We start from the raw sequence: 19,816 nt of genomic DNA, 5'->3' as shown, positions 1-19,816 counted from the left end.
ATCATTTCTATATTTGAATGCATGTTTCTCTAGAGCATGTGAATTGAAATTTAGGTTTGTAAAGATTGCTTTTTGGCAGCTTTTTTTTCATTCATTTATGCTTCCTATCAGATACATCAGTAGAGATTGTGTTCCATGGTTGTTGATGACAATTGTAATACACAATTGAACATTACTTTTTATCTGATAAACGCATATTGTTCCTACAACTGAACCCAGTTATAATTATCAGACAGAAATGACAAAGAGAAAGACCAAAACTATGAGATTTTAAACTTACAATGTATGTAAACCTTTGGAATAATTTATTTACTCTGGACTTAGTTTATCTCCTCTTAAAATTAATAGGCTGAAGAAGATGGCTAGATAGAAGCATCAAATACAATTTTATTTTTTTTGTTAAATATTTCAACATATTTTTTTTTTCTTGTAAATGAAAATATTTTAAGTTACAAATACTAATCCTTGAAATACAGAGACCCCTAACTACTTCACGCTTCAGTTATTGCTGGTTCATTTCTTTGTAGGAAAAAAATAATTAAGATATAAAAAAAATATTTAATCTCCCCCAAAAAAGCACATTAAAAAAATTACAAATGCTTACCCCACCATTTAGGAACTTTTCGGGCAGCCAAAATTCAAGCCGTTCAGCCATTCAATTCAAAAGAAGTGGTTAAAAAACAAAAAACCCAACAAATGTTTCCCACTCTCGTGAAACCACTTGCTTTGTCTGCTTGCTGGTGTTGTGCCAAAATCAGACTCCCTTGCAAAATCTGACTGCCCTTTGCGTGAGCACGCACTAGGCCTAGTGATTGCCGTGAGATATCGTCAGGTGTGTCGTGAGAAATTATCCTATTTCACTTTTTAAAATTTTATAAAACATTTATGAATCATTTTCTGCAAATATTATGTCATTGTCAAGTGTCTGTGCTGTAAAAACTGGGGCTATTATAAATTGTAATTAAACGTACTGTTCAGTGTCATTTTTCAATGTAAAAACCATGCGCTGGCTCAAATGGCTAAAAAACACTGCACTAAGCTTCTAATTGCTGCATTTTGACAGATTTTTTCTCGCGATCGTATTCAGTTTAATGTTTTTAAGAAATATTGATTGGCGTAATTAAAACAAAAAAGCAATCATAGTCTATATAATCAGTTTATTAAGACATGCGAACGTCACTAACACGACCGGAGAGAGCCAAGATCCTAGCCAATCAGACAGCCCCCTGACTTGAGGTTCCGGTGCTAATTAAAATCATAGCTCCTTCATGATACTGCATACGATAACTTTTCTGCCTTTGAGAAAACATATCTGCGTGTTTATCGAGTGCCCTGTAGTTATCATGTTTGTTTGTTGTTAAAACTAATTTAGTAGTGAAACCAGATGTCGTAATGTTAATTTATGTTCTATGGTATAGATATATATATATTTTTTATATATTTATTTTTTATGCAACCCTCGCTTTTGCTGTAGTTTTAATTCCACTTGCCTTATATATGAAAATACATAGCAAAATACTTTGGGGGGGACTGCACAATATAATCCGCTGTGCCTTATAGTGCAGAAAATATGGTAATGTTATTTTATTTATGTATTTATTTATTTTGTCACTCCAGGTAATTACTGGTGAAATATTTGAACGCGCTCTTTGTCACGCCGTCGAAAATATAAAATATATATTGGTTTAAAAAAGTCTGAATTTTCTGACCAGAGGGAAATAAATTCAATCTGTAATCACTTTGCTTTTCAGTAGTCTTTTGATTAATGTTACAATTGGGTCTTATTATATGACACGGTGTTGCTCCTCCAGCTCGACTCCTGGTCTGTGATCCTAAACGGTTCAGTGGAGGTCACGTACCCCGATGGGCGCACGGAGGTCCTGTGCATGGGCAACAGCTTTGGGGTGTCGCCCACCATGGAGAAGGAGTACATGAAGGGAGCCATGAAGACCAAAGTGGACGACTGCCAGGTATAGCGTCCTTCATGTGCCACTAAAAATGAACGTTACACGGCTGTTAGGCGTCTTAATGGTCGAGGTCGTTTGCAACTGATGTTCCTGCCCTGGCTTCTTGCAACGCCTCCCCCTAGAAGCCTCGCTGTTGATGATTGTGAAGCTCTCTGGGGAGTGGACTTAATGGGTCGTTTCAAGTAGCTTTTCTGCGCATGGTTGGGATGACCTCTTACTTATTATGAAATGATGAGTAGTAAAAAAGAAACAACTTTTCTTTTTTTACCCTTTTCAGCCTACGTACTTATGAAATCCCACCTTGGCAACAATTGTCTTAAGCTACATTAGCAAACGCCTACAAACACCTGCAAACTGATCATCTTTCTGTCAAAAATTACATAAAAACTAAATATATGGAAAAAATACACTCATCTGCTATTTATTTGTGTGTGTGTGTGTGTGTGTGTGTGTGTGTGTGTGTGTGTGTGTGTGTGTGTGTGTGTATAGTTTGTATGCATAGCCCAGCAGGACTACTGCTGCATCCTGAACCAGGTAGAGAAAAACATGCAAAAGGTAGAGGAGGAAGGAGAGATAGTCATGGTCAAGGAACACAGAGAACTTGACCGAACTGGCACAAGGAAAGGACACATTGTCATCAAGGTGAGCTATGAGTGTCAAACAGCACTGTTGTAGTTGTTCAATTTGTAGGTTTTCTTTTAATAACAAGGCTGTGTTTCCACCCAGGGAACTTCGGAGCGTCTGACCATGCACCTGGTAGAGGAGCACTCTGTAGTGGATCCCACCTACATCGAGGACTTCTTGTTGACATACAGGACCTTCCTGTCTAGCCCTATGGTGGTGGGCAAAAAGTTGCTGGAGTGGTTTCATGACCCCAGTCTCAGGGACAAGGTAGGCATATGTAGGAAATAAAATGTAAATGGTAAATGGTCCGCATTTATGTACTTTTCTAACAAAATTTTAAGTAAAAATGCCTCTTTAAAATGCATAGGTAGAAGTAATTTTATGAATAATAGTCACATTGAAATTAACTCACACAAACAAAAATAATGTTCATTTTATGCATTAAATTTCGTGTATTTTTGTTTAATATATCAGGTTTATATATTTGGTAATATTTTAATTTGGCATATGGCAAATAATTATGATTTTAAAGGGACATTGTGTATTATTTGACCACTAGACGTGGCTTTAAATTGTAATGCAACCAAAAACAAATGCTTAAAACCGCATGGAAGAAAACTAACTATGGAGATTCAAAGTAGACTATTATGCCTAAGATTCTCAAAAATGTGAATTGACATGAAAAAAAAAATGCTGAAAAATCTTGTTTTTTTTTTTTTTTTTTTTTTTAAACCAGTGAAATATCTTTGTTTGCACAGGTGACGAGGGTAGTGTTGCTTTGGGTGAACAACCACTTCAATGACTTTGAAGGTGACACAGCAATGACTCACTTCCTGGAGGAGTTTGAAAGCAACCTAGAGAGAGAAGTATGTTTCCTATATCTCAAGTGATGAAAATGAAAGGTTCTGCCATCATGCATTCTTTGTAACGCTCATCTCCAGAAAATGTGCGGCCACCTGCGGCTGTTGAACATTGCGTGCGCTGCCAAAGCTAAACCTCGTGTGGTGACATTAACCAAAGCATCCAGGGAGGCTGACCTCGCTTTTACCCTGCTGGGAGGACAGGACAAAGGCTTCAGGATCTTCATTGACACCGTGGAGGCTGGCAGCAAGGCGGCCGAGGCAGGGCTTAAGCGAGGAGATCAAGTACTTTACTCAATTTTATTCTCTAATACCAGCCTTGCTGATGATGATTTGTGTCTTATCCAGTTAGTTGATAGGTTGAAACCTGCGATTATTGACCCGTATTAATTTTATTTTTCCGCATTATGAGGCACACCGGATTATGAGGTGCCCCCCGCAAAAAAATTGTGTTTTCTGATATGTTTTTAATAAGGCACACCGGATTATTAGGCATATAGAATTAATACTACAGAAAGTCTTAAGGTTGTACTCAAATTGAATAAGTTGCGTAGTTGGGCATTGATTGATCATTCGAAACAAATATCACCGATCACAATTGCAAAAATTGGATAAAAGGTAATCGAAGCTGAATCCTATCCACTATACTACAAGGGATACGGACGACACATTAAAAGGCATCATGTTTTATCTCATCATCATATCACTTTTCGTCACGGTGCTATGTTGTTGTCATTATAGGGCCGGGCTGTGAGAATATTTTCAAACCAGTCCATGATAAAAAAGGTGGGGGACCACTAAAATAAAGTATTGTATCGCCGATTCGCAAAATATTTACAAAATGCACGTGATTATGAATTGAATGAAGGGAAAGTCATTGGGCAAAGTAATTGAGTCATATTGAAAGAAAAAAATAAACAAATGGCCTTGGTATTCGATAACGTTTGTCACCTACAATGCTTAATTTGAGTCAAACAAAATTTTAGACCAATTTTGAATCACTTTGTTTTCTCATTTCTCTGGCATTTGTATCTGGTATTGTGACCAAAAATATGACTATGAGATAAGAGCTATTGCTTTTTTCACCAGGATTTGGCACTCTTACTGCCGGCATTCAGGTTGTCATCATTGTCATGTATTTTGTGCTCATTGAAAAATAATGACTGATCAATAATAGCAAAAATCGAATCAATTTACCTGTATGTGTTTCCATTTTTTTTTTCCGTACATAATGCACATCAGATTGTGAGGCAAACGCTTACAATTCTGGCCAGTTTAGAGTTTTTGGGTGAGCCTTATAGACCTGAAAATAGGTTAACTTTGATCTAGTTACCTGCTTCCATTCTCAACCAGGAAACAATATTTTTCATGTGAACGTCCTGAATTTATAATGACAACTTTAAAACGTGTTGGGATCCAACTGTTCTACTTTAAAAGCAAATGTAATCCTGTGTCCACCGATTGAGAATCCTTTTTGATCAAATGTATTGTGTTACAAGCCTCCTGAGTATCCCTTTAGACCTCTAAATAAGTACAGCCTAACCGATACTCCTCTCGGATCAGTAAACACACTAACAACAACAATTAGCCAACTAGCCTACACAACAACTGCTTTCGACTGAGGATGGGTACTCTGAGGCGGATGGCTAGATTTCACCTAATAAGAACGTCGGGACCAATTCCCAATGGAACGTGTTAGTTAGAGAGCTAAAACAGGAAAGCGAGCAAAAAAAGAGCTGTAGGGGATGTTTGGATTGTACGAGACTTAACGGGGATTGCACATTCTCAAGATGGGTTTCCAGGATTAAGGAGACTTTAGCTGGAAGCTCAGAACATAGGCAAGTGTAAAAAGTGCTTGTCAAGTCCAGCTTTGAACAGGGTGCCAGCAAACTGCATGTTGCAACCAGCTATCTTTGTTCTCCTTCCATCAAAAAAATCTAGTTTTGCTTCTTCCGAAATTTGACAGGTCTTAACAAATGTTGTCTGAGAGCACTTGTCTGCCCAACTGCAAATGGCAAAGCCCCTCTTTAATGGAAGGTTATTTGTTATGCATTTCAGGATGAAGTAACATGTTATGTACCGTAAATTCCGGACTATAAGCCGCTACTTTTTTCCCAAATTTTCAACCCTGCGGCTTATTCAGAGATGCGGCCAATTTATGTAATTTTTCTAACGGGCCGCCAGCGGCGCTCAGGTATGAGAGGTAAGATTTAGACCGGTGGAATATATGTGCCGAGGAAGATCACAACTTATGAGCGCAAACATATCCTTATCGTGCAAATTGCATGAAATAAGGCTCATGACGCAGCCACTATGTTAAAAGCAAACGGGCATATTGCTGGGATGTATTGAAGTAAGGGAGCGTGGATCAACGTCATCATGATAAAATTTCTTTCTGACATTGAGATAGACAACTTAGATGTATTTACCCAGAAGGAAGAAGCGGATGGTCTGCCGGTATTCTCGCGAATACGGCTTTTATTTCCTTAACAGACTAATTTGCAGGTATGCAAGCGTCTTTTTAGTAGCGTGAGGCTACCTCCCAAAGGCACGGTTTAGGGTGAAAGTTATATTGCTATTATTATTAAAGCTTTGAAAACTCTCTCGATGTACCGTCTTTCTTTGTAAGTATGTGTAATATGTATTTGCAACTGTATATTTTTGTAATGTATTTATTTGAGACACTTATTCTGCACGAGCAAATTAAAAAAGAGGGGCGGAGCAAACGCCAACGCTGATGGGAAAGTGGGGACCGGTAGAGGTGAGTTTTCGTGGACACGGCGGACAATAATGGATATATATTTTTCCCACCCTTTTGGAAATATACACTTTTTTTCCTTGGATTACTATCAACGGGCACCTAGAATCTGCAGGTCTGCGGCAAATTTTAAGTACCTATATCATTTTGCGTTCATTTTGGCGGCTGTGACCTTTGGACTGTGTGCTTCAATGAAGGACATTTAGTTTCAATCGCGGGACTTGAAGTTTGGCTTGGATTAATCTCGTGTTTGTTTGATGTGGGTGCATGCGGCTTATATACAGGTGCGGCTTGTGTATGGACAAAATCGGTTTTCCCCTAAAATGTGATTGGTGCGGCTTATAATCAGGTGCGCTCTATAGTCCGGAATTTACGGTATTCTGCCATGATTTAAGGATATTGGATACGTTTTCTCAAGTCATGGATTTAAATTCTTCGACACATTAGCATTTATTCAGGAGGAAATAAATGTTTTCCAACACATTCTTTAAAGAAAATTAAATATAGTCATTCCTCTGAATTTTATATTCAGTGTGTGAGGCAAAAACTGGTCAAGGAAATGATGTGAAAACTTGTCTTTTAAAATAAGGGAATATTCAAAAGTAAGTCAAGTCAAAAGTTTATATTCATACTTTTAAGTGTTTTTTCTTGTTTATTCTTCCCATGCAGATATTGGAGGTGAATGGGCAGAACTTTGAGAATGTTCAACTCGGCAAAGCCAATGAGATTCTGAAGAACAACACACATTTGTCCATAACTGTGAAAACCAACCTTTTAGGTAAAAAAAAAATACACATCCCAAATGGCATAAATGTTCTTCTCACAATTTAGGGTAAATTTATGATGTTTTTCCACATAGTAATACCACATCATCAGTTATCATATCTTATCATAAATGTTTGGAAAGCCGTTTGTGTGAAAACCTTTTTTGCTTTCGCGCCATTGTGTGTTCATTTGGAGCAATTGACCCTCAGCACACAGGTGAACTAACCATGTGACGACACCATGACGGACGGAGTAAAGCGTAGTAAATACTGGGAATGGCCAGTAAACGGTTGACTGCAACAACAACAAAAAAAATATTCTATTCAACACAATTGGCAATGACTAATCATTCAGATGAGGTGGCTCACCTTGTCAAAAAGCACAAAGAGCGATATTTAGAGAAACTGAAGAAAGCATTAGCAGGGCTAGCTATCGACTCATAAAGTCTTCCTTCTTACATATTGACATATCTACCCGAATCTTCCAGTTTGCCTTACTTGAGTCCTCACGACCTGTCGCTATATGGTAAATGGAGTATCCCCATCCACCAGTGTTTATCTAAAAACGTACTAAAGTCTGGATGTTTATTAGTTTTTCGTAGCTCGTGTGTTTGCTGTGCTCCTTTTTGCCGAAAAGGCAACCCCGGCGTGAAATGTCAACCTTGAGTAAACATGAATAAAACAACTTAATTTTTGGGGTGAATGTAATACAACAGTAAAGCACGGGGCATTTGCACCTTGTACGAAAATACCCTTTTGAGCATGTTGAAAATTTTTACTTTGGCGAAATTATTCGTTTTCCGTTGATAAATTGATAGTTCATTTCGGTGTAATAATCTTCATGGTAGAGCACATGTGATAATTGGAAGATTTCTGTTGGAATCACTGGCTAATTGCAATAAAAGCAGCTCAATTCTATAGTAGGAAATTGCAACGGTAAGACAATAACGTAGCTAGCACTAGCTGACTTATTAGATCGAGTGTCTTTGACAAGAATCGAGCCTACTTAACATAAAATTGCTCTGAAATACATCAAACGTACATTGTAAAAAAAACTTTTGCTGCAAATCCCGGAATACTTGAGGGCTGCCAGTGTTGGGCCTTGGCACAACACCAGTCCCTTCGTTTGATTGCAGTTAAACGTCGCCGTCTTCTGTCTTCATTAAAAGGGATACAATTCCAAATCGGGCTTAGAACCACAGCAATAAATCACCACCGTAAAAAGTGGTGGTTATATTCTTCTGTCGTTGTTATTGATATTTATTTCCACTCAAATGCTCATTCAAGTGCTTTGTTTGGGTGCTTCCTGTTGTCTTTCATGGCTCTCATTCTGCCAGGGAAGGCAATGTGATGTCACTTGCAAATGGTCAATACACCTTTATGTTTTTATTTTCAACATGATTAAGTCTGGCCATAGCCTTGTCCAACAAAGTTAAACTTATGACATCCAGTCTAGTCAATTGCAAAGCTAGCCACCAGTTTTAAAGAGAATTATATTTTTTTCAAGATTAATGCAATTACAGCCACCACCAGTTCTTTAAGTAACATAGCTTTGTGTTCAAGTGTTCAAATATGCTGGAAGCATGCTAATTAACATTATGCTTTACGATAATTTGGTCAGTTGTTGTGTTTTAAACAAGCATAATGGTGGTAGCTCAAGTTTGCCTACATCGATTTAATGAAATCGTCCAATGTTGTTCATGGCAAAAATTTTAGTGTAGCATAATCACTTGATATTTTATCCACTCTTTTGCAGTATTTAAGGAGCTGCTATCCAGGCCTGAGCAGGAGCTCCACGCTGACGCAGACTGCGAGGATGATCACGATCGGAAGAATGGATCGCCGCATCTTCCCAAGATCGGCGACATCAAGAAAGGCAGCCGTTACTCCATACCCGACCTTGCGGTGGATGTGGAGCAAGTGATGGGTCTGGAGAAGGTCAGCAAGAAGGTAAAGAGCAACTCAGTGGGCGGACGCAACAAGCTCAAGAAGATCTTTGACAAGACGCTCACCAGCATCCTCCCGCCCAAACCTTACAAGTAAGCTCGCCATGGTTGATTATTAGATGGGTCCTGAACATTCTAAAACAGGACAAATTAAATTAAGTATATATTCCAGAGTCCCACATTTTGTATTCATACAAACATATAGTACAGAAAAGTCAAACAAAAAGTGCATAATATTAATAGTACAGTAGAACCTGTTTATACAAGCGCCATTAAACCCGAGTTGTATTTGGAAGAAAATCTTGCTCTGCATGCAACGGAAAATTTAGGTCACAAGGATTCCCAGAGGACACCATTAGAGATCGCTCCAGACTGCTAAGCATTCCAGTTTGAGCATGCAAACTACTACAGGCATCGGCTCGCTACAGTTTAACTGTACGGGTCAGTTGTATCGACATTTCGTTCTGTGTGCATTGTTACAAAGAATGACAATAAAAGTAAATTCTATTCTCTCTTTCTCTTTCTTTCTCTCTCTCTTTCTCTCTCTTCCTCTCTCTCTCTTTCTCTCTCTTTCTCTTTCTCTCTCTCTCTTTCTCTCTCTCTTTCTCTCTCTCTCTCTCTTTCGCTCTCGCGCTCTCGCTCGCGCTCTCGCGCGCTCTCGCTCCACAATTGTAAACATGTTTTGCGTGTAGGTTCATTTACAGTTAAAGTAACTTGAGTTTTAAGGGTACAGTAAGTGCTTACAAATCATCAACAGTCTCTAAATGTATTATCCTGTTAACCTCAGCCAATTGCTCACCATATTAATCGTTGCAATTTCCTCTTTTAAACGATAATAAGCCTAACAAACACAACAGGTCACCTATTTACTTACAGCAAGGAAGACTATGTAGAATACCGCGGCAGTATTGTCAATGTACGATGTTGTTGTCTGCAACCAGCGTCAGAGACACAATCCAAAACGAGATCAGTCTGTTTTCCCCCCTCCAATCAAAAATTGTTGTACGGCTTACAAATTTAGAAATGACCAAAAATATCTAAAATAAGTGAAAAACGTAAAAGTTGACCAGTATGCGATCTCCGTTACTTCCCTTTGCACACAATCTCACCACGCGCACACCTTTGCTATGGTAAATTCCTCCATGGTAAGTGCTCTTAATAAACCTGCATTTTACTAAATAATATCAACTTATTTATCTTATTTTTGTAACCTATGTTTAATTACTGTGTTTTGAGTGAGCAGATGGATGTGTTTTATAGCTTTTCGCTTGGATGCTTTTGGGAGGAAGGGAACGTATCGAACAGTTTTCAATGATTTAATTTAGGCAAAATTACCTCGTTACACGAGCCATTGCATCTACAAGCACTATCCTGGAACAAAATAAGCTCATACAAAATGAGTCATCAAAGTTTTATAATATAAATTATTAATAATAAAATGAAACAGAAATGCAGACTGATTTTTCTTTTATTTCGTCTGCCACCCGCAGCGACGTTTGTGTGGGCCAGTCACAGGACGACAGCATTGTGGGCATGAAGCAGTCCAAGCAGATAGTGCCAGCGCTTCCCGTCAGCGGCAACCTGTCGTCATCCAACCCCGACCTGCTCCAGTCGCACCACCGCATCCTTGACTTTAACAACCAGCCAGGTGAGCCTGAGGGTCCCTAATCTAGCTCCCCTTTTCAAAACGGCTAATCTGCGCTAATATTTACAGTCACGTTATTTGTGTTCTTACAGTGCCAATCAGCCTGAGTAAGTACTTTGTGTTCCTCGTGATCCTCTTCCATTACCCTGTGCACAAATGCACCTTTGCTCGGTCATTAGTGAGTTATTGCTAATTTACTGTAAAGCTTGTGTTTTCACTGGGGCTAATCGACTCAAGCATCAAACTTTTCCTGCGGGCGTTTGTTAGCGTCTTTTTAATCACACTAATCAATTGAATCATGGAATGCTGGGATGCCCGTGGAACAAAATGTATTTGTTTTTTGCTTGAAGCACTTAATAAGAAGCATGACTACAAAGAGGCCTAGTCTTCACTTATCACAATGTTAAATTCTGAAGCCACTTGCAGATGGTGACATTTTGTAACATAGACATTGCTCTTTTGAATTTAATTTGGGTTTGTTTGCACAGAAGTTTTTGTTTCTTCAGTGGATCACATACATGATATTTTCCGCACTAATAAGGAGCACCAGATTTTAAAGCGCAACCCCTGACCCAAAAAAAAAAAAAAATAAAATTATGTTGTCATATATTTTTCATACATAAAGCGCATCGGACCACAAGGCGCTTGACATTGAGACTACAATAAGAGCTACCATGTTAGTGCAAAAGTTAATCAGTCAATAAGTATCTTTAATTAAAATACATTATACATTGTTTGCAACAGGAATCAAACCCAGATCATGGTGATGAGGGCATTTTGTTTAAAGACTTTGTTTCCATCTTGCAACGTTATTGACGCTCAGGGGACGAGGTGGAGAATGAATGCACTATGCAAATCAATGTTTCTGGCACTGTAAGTAAAAATAGTGTGATAATGAGTTAAACTCCAATGCCTATTTGTATGTCATCTGTACCACTGGATGCCCAGTGGTAAACTGTTAGCACCCTAAACATCACAAACTGTGTTTGAATCGCATTGCAAACAATGTATCGGGCTTTGGGCCAGCGATGATTATCGATCAATACATGTTTGCTCTAAAACACAACTATACCATAAAACCTCATGCAATAAAAACTACTGTATGCATTTCCAATCTTATATACTGTATTCTGCGGTATATAAGGCGTACTTGCACATCTGGGGTTTTAGATGCGCCTTATAGTCGGTACATTGTATTGCATTTAGGCAACATGGTTGTTGCAATAATTTGTATTTTAGACATAATTTGAATTTTCAACTATGTGAGAGAAAGTTCTGCTGGAAGTTACCTTAATATAGAATTTATTTGGTCTGCACGTAGCTTTTATGTACTTGTTACTTTGATAAACTTTGCATATGTTTTTACATTACCTTTCAATTTCTACCTTATATAGACACACCGAACTGAACGGGACCTCCTGCTGATACTGAAAACACACTACTTTGGAATAAAAATCAAAATCTGTTCTTCCGCAGATATGTCCGACCAGGTGCTGCGGGTGTTTAAAGCGGACCAGCAGTCACGTTACATCATGATTGGCAAGGACACTACGGCTAAGGAGGTTGTGGCTCAGGCTATCCGGGAGTTTGCGCTCACGGCAGCGCCCGAGGCCTACTCACTCTGCGAAGTGTCGGTCACACCCGAGGGTGTCATCAAGCAGAGGCGGCTGCCCGACCAGCTTTCTAAGTTAGCGGACAGGATACAGCTGAGTGGCAGGTAGGCTCTCTTTGCGTTAATGGTTTTGATCTTGGGCTAAAGGGGCTGTCGTAATTGACAAGCATCCCTCTCTCTAAATGCTTTTTTTCAAATTTTTTAATGCAAAACACCAAATCTAGAAAACAAAATGGAATGGTAAAAACAAATCTCTTGAGAAATACTATGTCTATTGGCAGAAAGAGCTGGTAATTTCAAAGACGATAAAAAAACATCATAAAAATTAATTAGCAAAGTTTAAAGGTGGAGTGCGTTGTTTGGGGTGCTCTTAACTCTTGTGGCATACATTTTTTGGGTGACACAATGTATGTACTTGGAGTTAAACTTTAAAGTTTTAGAATATGATGTCAAAGCACCTCAGCAAGGCACTGTTTGGACTGGTAAAAAGTGGGAAAAGAATTTTGCTTGTATCATGTCAGTTTCACCTCAGTTGTTTTTATTAAGATTTCTTATCTAGTTTAATATATATATATATATTTTTTTTTTTTAAACCAAACAGGTACTACCTGAAGAGCAACATGGAGACAGAGACGCTGTGCTCTGACGAAGATGCCCAGGACCTCCTACGAGAGGGCCAGATTTCACTTTTGCAACTCAGCACAGTTGAGGTGGCTACGCAGTTGTCCATGCGCGCCTTTCAGCTCTTCTGTGCCATCGAGCCCACAGAATACATCGACGATCTGTTTAAGCTACGGCCCAGGGCGGGTGCGACTTCACCCACCAGCCTCAAGCGCTTTGAGGAGGCCATCAACCATGAGACCTTCTGGGTGGCCACAGAGGTCACGCGGGAGACCAACCAGCTCAAGCGCATGAAGAACATCAAACACTTCATCAAGATCGCGCTGCACTGTCGCGAGTGCAAGAACTTCAACTCCATGTTTGCCATCATCAGGTTAGACTTCACCCTGTACTTGTTCCACTGATGTGTTACTGTATTTTCCGGAATAGAGGCACACCTAGATACCCCAATTTGGCCAGAAAAATTATAAGTGCGCCTTATAACCCGGTTCGCTTTATATACCGCAAAATACTGGTGGATAACATTGGATGAGCATGGATTAATTATAAATACGGTTACTATTCAAAGTTTAGCGTACATGATTTTACGGTATATTTCGAAATAAGTGCAATGATTAATCAAAACGATTAACATTGCCGATCTTGATTGCAAAACATTGTATCCAACGGGAATTAAACCCGAGTAGTGGCGGTAATAGCGCTGACACTTTACCACTAGACCAACAGTGGTACAGATGACATATGTCAAGGCCATTAGAGCATGTGTCATTGTCACAATTGTTTAAGCCACGTCCCAGGAACAATAATTCGCATAGTGCACTCTGATAGGCTAAACAGTATCTCCACTTTTTCACCAATGAGTGTTAGATATGGGAGAAAACAAAGTATTTTAACAAAATTCTACACAAGCCTAACGTACGTACACATATTGAACTGAGAGGTTATTGACGCAGTAAAAAGACTCTTTAACCTATCAGAATGCACTATACAAATTACTTGGCACCATGGTAAAAACAGTGTCCTCTATTTTCAGTTGATTCATAAATCATTTTTTAATTAACACCTAATTGACCATCAGATTAATGTACAACATATTTTAGTCTTTATTAATTTTCTATGTTCATTTTGATAAAAACATTTAAAATTGTTTGTTTTTTGGTCAGTTTAAATGATCTCTTTCTGATCTAACTAGTAGCTGTCAGTAGTTAGCAAAGTAAATCATTTGAGTTAGTATTATTGACTTAATTCACTTGTTTCTGAATATACACAAAGTATTTTACTTTTCGTGCGTGTGTGTGTTTATGTCTACCTAGTGGTTTGAACCTAGCTCCAGTCTCTCGTCTTCGAGGAACGTGGGAGAAGCTGCCCAGCAAATACGAGAAACTCTTTAGTGACCTGCAAGACTTGTTCGATCCTTCCAGGAACATGGCTAAGTACAGAAACGTCCTCAACAACCAAAACTTACAGCCACCGATCATTCCGCTCTTCCCCGTCATAAAAAAGGACCTCACCTTCCTTCACGAAGGTTTGACAGAGAAAAAATCTATGGCATTTTCTTAACATTGCATACGTCTTCTTTGTAAGATCAATTTTGGATTTCTCAACACCAGGTAACGACTCAAAAGTTGACGGTCTTGTGAACTTTGAGAAGCTGCGCATGATCGCCAAAGAGATCCGCCACGTGGGCCGCATGGCCTCAGTCAACATGGACCCTAACCTCATGTTCAGGACAAGGTAAAAGACTGTTTACAAGCCAACCACCCCCCGGCCCTCCAACAACATATAAAGTGTCTTGTAGCTCCTCCTACCGTTTATTTATTTATTAATTTATTTAAGAAGGTGTCACAATATCCCCTTTAGTCGGTTCTTAAGCTCCTGTCTTGTGGCTCTTGTTTTCCATGCAGTGGTGTTTCATTTTTTTTCTTTGGTGGTCATTGGTGCTCTATCCTGTCCTTAAAGCTTCTTTTGTCTTCTTCTTGCTTTGTCCACCCTCTGCCCCCACTCTTGTCTGTTCATGGCCTTTAGGAAGAAGAAATGGAGAAGTTTAGGGTAAGTTTTTCATGAGCTTTAACCTTTCTTTGCTGACTTCCCAGGTTGATATGAGCATCTTTCCTTATAATGAAAGCAGTGGATGCAATTTCTTCTTATTTCTTCTTACCAGACCTGTTTTATATCTGAAAATATATTTGTTTTTAAAGCACTTTTTGTAGATTCAGTAATCCCTTGTTTTTCGCGGGGTTTGCGATCCAAAAAAGTCCCGCAATTGTCAAAACCCGCCAAGGAGAAATATTTTTTTATTAGATATTAATAACATGTAGTATATAGGAGTGTAACAAAATAACAACTGTAGATATAAAGATAAAAACACAGAACACAGAATTGCAGTTAGAATGAATAGTCTTTATTTTCAATATACGACAGTACAACAAAATAAGAGGGCTTCTCTTTCCAGTGTGAGAAAGCGCAAGCAGCACCCTAGCATTAGGGTTACTTTCGTTGACACTCGTCTCCGTGATAATTAAAATACATCCGCCGTCACTATTGTAGCAATTTTCCTCTAGTTTGTAGCTCGAGGTCATCCGTTTTACAGTTAATGGATCTGGCGTTGGTGAGATACAGGCTCGGCAGGGGTGGTTTGTGAGAGTTGTTACGTAGCCTAGCCGCAGTAGGCCAGACCTGCATCAACCAATAACAATCCATGGAGCACCCTGTGGTGTTGACCATTTCTTTGCGCTTTTCTGACTTTCATCAGACTCCGATTTTATTGATGAATTTCTTTTTAATGTAACGAGCTGCTAAAATACTAGCCGTAGCCGTGCTTCGGGTGGCTTTTGAGTAACTTGGGATGGGTGAACCCACGGACTTTTGCGCCTGCTCAGCTTTTTGACTGACTGTATACACCAGCCTAGCACACTCGTGTACACAGGCAGTCACCCCCAACACACACACACACACACACACTGCCTTTGGCGGCAGGCGCCCGTTTTAGCATTTTCTGTGTTTGCTGCAGAACACAATGCGGTATCAAGAAGTATCGAAACCTTGAAAATTAAACCGCGATACAGTGAGGGATTACTGTATGCATGTTTTTAAGCAAATGGACACATGCACTGTCCATAGTCATTCCTATCAGTTAACACATGCACAAAGCTCTTGACTTACAAGGTTTTCTTTCATTATTTTTGACATTTTTGTTGGCATCCATATGCATTTACAAGAAAAACAACGTGTTGAAATGACGAGTGTTTGGTAATTAAAAGCTATAATTCTCATTGAACTGTATCTCATTACTGGTTAATCAGCTCAAAATCTTTATATATTTGGGCTGAACACCCACAATTTAGACTGTAGGCATGTGAACCACAAAAATGTCAACAATGATGAATGCTAATCTGAACTCGCAGCCGTTTTCTCCTGCCTTGAATGCTGTGAATTTTTTTTTAGAAGCAACTTATGCTACTTTTTTGCATGTTTTGCAACAAGTCAGAAGTACAATTTATGAAGGCAAATCGTGTCTACTTGTAACTTTTTTTGCATTTTTACCTTTTGCAGCTCGCTAAGTCAAGGCAGTGCCAATGCAGCCGTACTAGACGTGAACCAAACGGGTGGCCACAAAAAGCGTGTGAGGCGCAGCTCCTTCCTGAACGCCAAGAAGCTGTATGAAGATGCCCAGATGGCGCGCAAGGTCAAGCAGTACCTGGCCAACCTCAGCCTGGAGACCAATGAGGAGAGCTTGCAGACACTCTCAATGCAATGCGAGCCCTCTGTCAGCACACGTGAGTCACACTTTTCACTGCTGCCTGCCGCAAATTAAGACTCCCCTCTCCGTTCATTCCATTAAAAACACGAAATATACATGAAATATATTTTTCTTTAAAAAATGATTTAAACGGATTACATTTCGGTTGAATTTGACAATAAATGTACAATATTTATCCGTGTATAACAAGCACTTGTGTATAACATGTACTCCTATTTTAAGAAATTTTTATTTTTTAAATCAGTAAGTGATAATCATTGTTGAGCATGTGCATCTTTGATTGAAGTAATTTGTTCAATGTTACTGAGGATAAGTGGTGCAGACAATGGATGGATGGATGGATGGATGGATGAACTATAAACACAATAACAACATGTAATTTAGAATGTATTTGTTAAATGTTCCTTATAGATTCATCAATACAGCAAAGATTGGTTTCCCTCTTCATACTTTTTGGCGGTTATTTACCTAATATCTTTCAGGACACTCTAGATCGGCAGGGGGCTCTTTAGCGCTGTCCTAGTGGCTCCCTAGAGATTTTTCAGTAATGTTTGCAAACAGAAAAACATGAGGTTACTAAATATATATTTGTTTGTGTATGCCTGGTTTCTTTAGAAAAAAGATTTAATATTGAATGACTAACTTATGTATGAATTAGCTTTTCCTTTAATTTAGAAATAGGCATTTAATTTTTTTGCAGCACCAGACGTATTCGTGTTTGTTGTTGTTTTGGTCCATTATGATTCTTTCAAAATGTTGGGTTGCCGATCCCTTGTCCAGTGGGGTTAGGATTTGGCGCTCTCAACGCAACCTGGATTCAATTCCCGTTGCACCCAACGATTTGCGATTGTGGTGAATGATATTTCACAATTTGTCCATCTTTGCACAAATATGGTTATATACCGTAACAAAAAGTAAATCATCTCACACTTTGAAAAAATACACTTTAAATAATGTAACTAATTTTAATTAAAATTTGTAAAAGTGATAACATGTCGAACTATAATGGTTATTTTTTATTTTTCAATGTCAAAATGTGTTGAATAAATTAAAAAATTAAATGAAAAAAGTTGTCTCGGATAGCATAAACTCAAATTTAGGTATTTATCAACCATTGTTATCACTACAGTGGGACCTCGCTACTTCGCGGTTCCACGTTCGTGGGTTCAGAGCTTCGCGGGTCTAAAAAATAATAATAATAAACTAAAATAATTAAGAAAATAAAAAAAAAAGAAAAAAAAAAAAAAAATATATATATATATATATATATATATATATATATATAATTTATTTGACTTTTTTTCTTTTTTTAAGCATTTTTGAAGGGTTCCACGTTCGCGGGTTCAGACCTTCGCAGGTCTAAACTATTGCAAACTATAATGAAATAAATCAATTTTTTTAAAAAAAATTTTCAAGCATTTTTGAAGGGGCGTCGCTACTTCGCGGATTTTCACTTTCGCGGGTGGTTTTGGTCCCCATTAACCGCGATAACCGAGGGATTACTGTATACATTAAACGCTCACTTCAAGCAGTTTAAATAATTTGACTGTAAAAATTCAATTTGAAAAATTGGAAATGTTTGTTAAACTAATGTTACTTATATGTTATATGTATTTTTCAATACAAGTAAATTGCTCTGTTCTGATCAGGGAGAGAAAATTACAAAAAAATAATATACATAGGAAAAAATAAACTGAGAAACGTAATCTGAGCTATCAAATAAATGTGCTCATTTTAAGTGTTGCTATTACCAGAAGTTCACACACTTATCAGAAAATAATTTTGATATGTAGTAGAATAATAAAAAAACTCAGTCATTAAATAATGTTTTTCTTTTTCTTTTTATTGCTTTGTATGTCCTTAGCCATCACAGTAAATATGTTAACTGTCTATTGGAATGTTTTCAGCATGTGCCACAAACCTCCCATCAGCATTCCCTTCCTGTTTAATGTATGCTGTGGTCATGTGTCCAGTGCCCAAGAACTCAGGGGTCCGCCGTGCTGACACATCCCCCGTGGTGTCCAGAGCTGCCAGCCAACAGAGAGGGCAGCTGTCCAAAGGCTCTCAGGCCTTACAGGTGCCCGCCGTGGCCCTCTATCCATCACGTAAGAAGGTGCCCGTTAAGGATCTACCTCCTTTTGGTAAGATGTGGCATCATGTTTATTACATAGTATAATTCAATTCACTACACATTTTCAGCATTTTGTCAGCAAAAGTATTGGGACTGACAACAGAATTTTGTTTCAGGCACTAGCTCCCCCCAGTCACTAAAGAAGATTCTGTCCCTGTCAGAAGAGGCCAGCGACCGCCATCGCAGGCATGCAGAAGACTCCACTGTCTCCAATGCTTCGCAATTCTCATCACCGCCTGGTTCCCCGCAAAGCTCTCCCAAAAAGGGTAAGCTGAGCAATGTGACACCGTGGTACACTTTCACCCTCTACTGTTTGGTTTGTGCATTGCATTTATTCATCATTGGATTATATTACAACTGGCATTCAAATTACGGTATGAGACATTAAATACCGTTTTTAAGACTTTATTAATTATGCAATTCGGTTGTCCATTTTTTGGCATTAGTTTACAACTATTTGGTTACCATGTTTGTACAAATATCTGGAGGAGGAGAATTTAGCAAATATAGTTGTTATGAGCATGCAAAGTGTAGTTTTCTCGGAAGTCTGCAACCAATAGGTTGTGGAACGGCACCAGGTTACTAGCCTTTTGGTACCTGGCCACATAGTAAGAAAAAAGCCTTATTTTTTTGCTTATACTATATTTATTCCTGAACACAAAACTTTTTTAACATTAGCACATCACTTTATTAAAGCAATAATTAAACAGTCGACAAATTTCACTAACGACATTTGCTCACCATTGGTTGCAATGGGAATCAAACCCTGATCACGGTGGTGAGAGCACCGGACCCTAGCAACAAGGCTCCTGTGATTGTAGATGACGAAGGAAAGGGCTTTAAGTTTGATCTCCTTATCACACTATTTTTACTCGCGTTACGGCGTTGTACACCTTTGTAATGGAGCATGATGGGAAAGAGGTGGGCCAAAACAACGTTGTACAACATGGTACTTGGGGTAAAAATAGTGTGATTAGGAGATCAAATCGAATGCCTTTTCCTATGTTATCAACATCCTTAGTTGTCCAGTGATTATGCTTTCAGCTTATTGTTGTTGTTATTATATAATAATACAAATAATGATAATATCAATGTTACTATTGCGCAGGGCCACAAAAACATGGTCAG

The 19,816-nt window shown here is 38.6% G+C and overlaps 1 protein-coding gene across 8 annotated transcripts in view; it reads left to right on the top strand.

Moving 5' to 3' along the window:
- The window catches only part of rapgef2b (Rap guanine nucleotide exchange factor 2b), a 124,704-nt gene that overhangs the window by 92,763 nt on the left and 12,125 nt on the right, over nt 1-19,816 (top strand). For 5 of the 8 annotated variants that reach the window (XM_088343270.1, XM_088343269.1, XM_088343265.1 and 2 more), the window contains 17 exons: nt 1,812-1,970; nt 2,457-2,609; nt 2,694-2,858; nt 3,350-3,457; nt 3,533-3,736; nt 6,879-6,987; nt 8,730-9,012; nt 10,410-10,567; nt 10,657-10,671; nt 12,041-12,281; nt 12,778-13,170; nt 14,111-14,322; nt 14,408-14,531; nt 14,823-14,846; nt 16,350-16,573; nt 18,531-18,698; nt 18,805-18,954. In XM_088343270.1, the coding sequence (XP_088199396.1) occupies nt 1,812-1,970; nt 2,457-2,609; nt 2,694-2,858; nt 3,350-3,457; nt 3,533-3,736; nt 6,879-6,987; nt 8,730-9,012; nt 10,410-10,567; nt 10,657-10,671; nt 12,041-12,281; nt 12,778-13,170; nt 14,111-14,322; nt 14,408-14,531; nt 14,823-14,846; nt 16,350-16,573; nt 18,531-18,698; nt 18,805-18,954 (2,890 nt within the window). The remainder of the gene's footprint in view (nt 1-1,811; nt 1,971-2,456; nt 2,610-2,693; nt 2,859-3,349; nt 3,458-3,532; nt 3,737-6,878; nt 6,988-8,729; nt 9,013-10,409; nt 10,568-10,656; nt 10,672-12,040; nt 12,282-12,777; nt 13,171-14,110; nt 14,323-14,407; nt 14,532-14,822; nt 14,847-16,349; nt 16,574-18,530; nt 18,699-18,804; nt 18,955-19,816) is intronic. The other 3 variants (XM_088343266.1, XM_088343273.1, XM_088343268.1) reach the window with 2 other exon arrangements.

This window comes from Urocampus carinirostris, chromosome 9 (genome assembly GCF_059441175.1).
Source record: "Urocampus carinirostris isolate Australia breed hairy pipefish chromosome 9, RoL_Ucar_1.0, whole genome shotgun sequence".
NCBI classification, from domain to species: domain Eukaryota; kingdom Metazoa; phylum Chordata; class Actinopteri; order Syngnathiformes; family Syngnathidae; genus Urocampus; species Urocampus carinirostris.
Note: the sequence above shows the minus strand (reverse complement) of the source record. Positions and strands in the feature narration are given on the sequence as shown.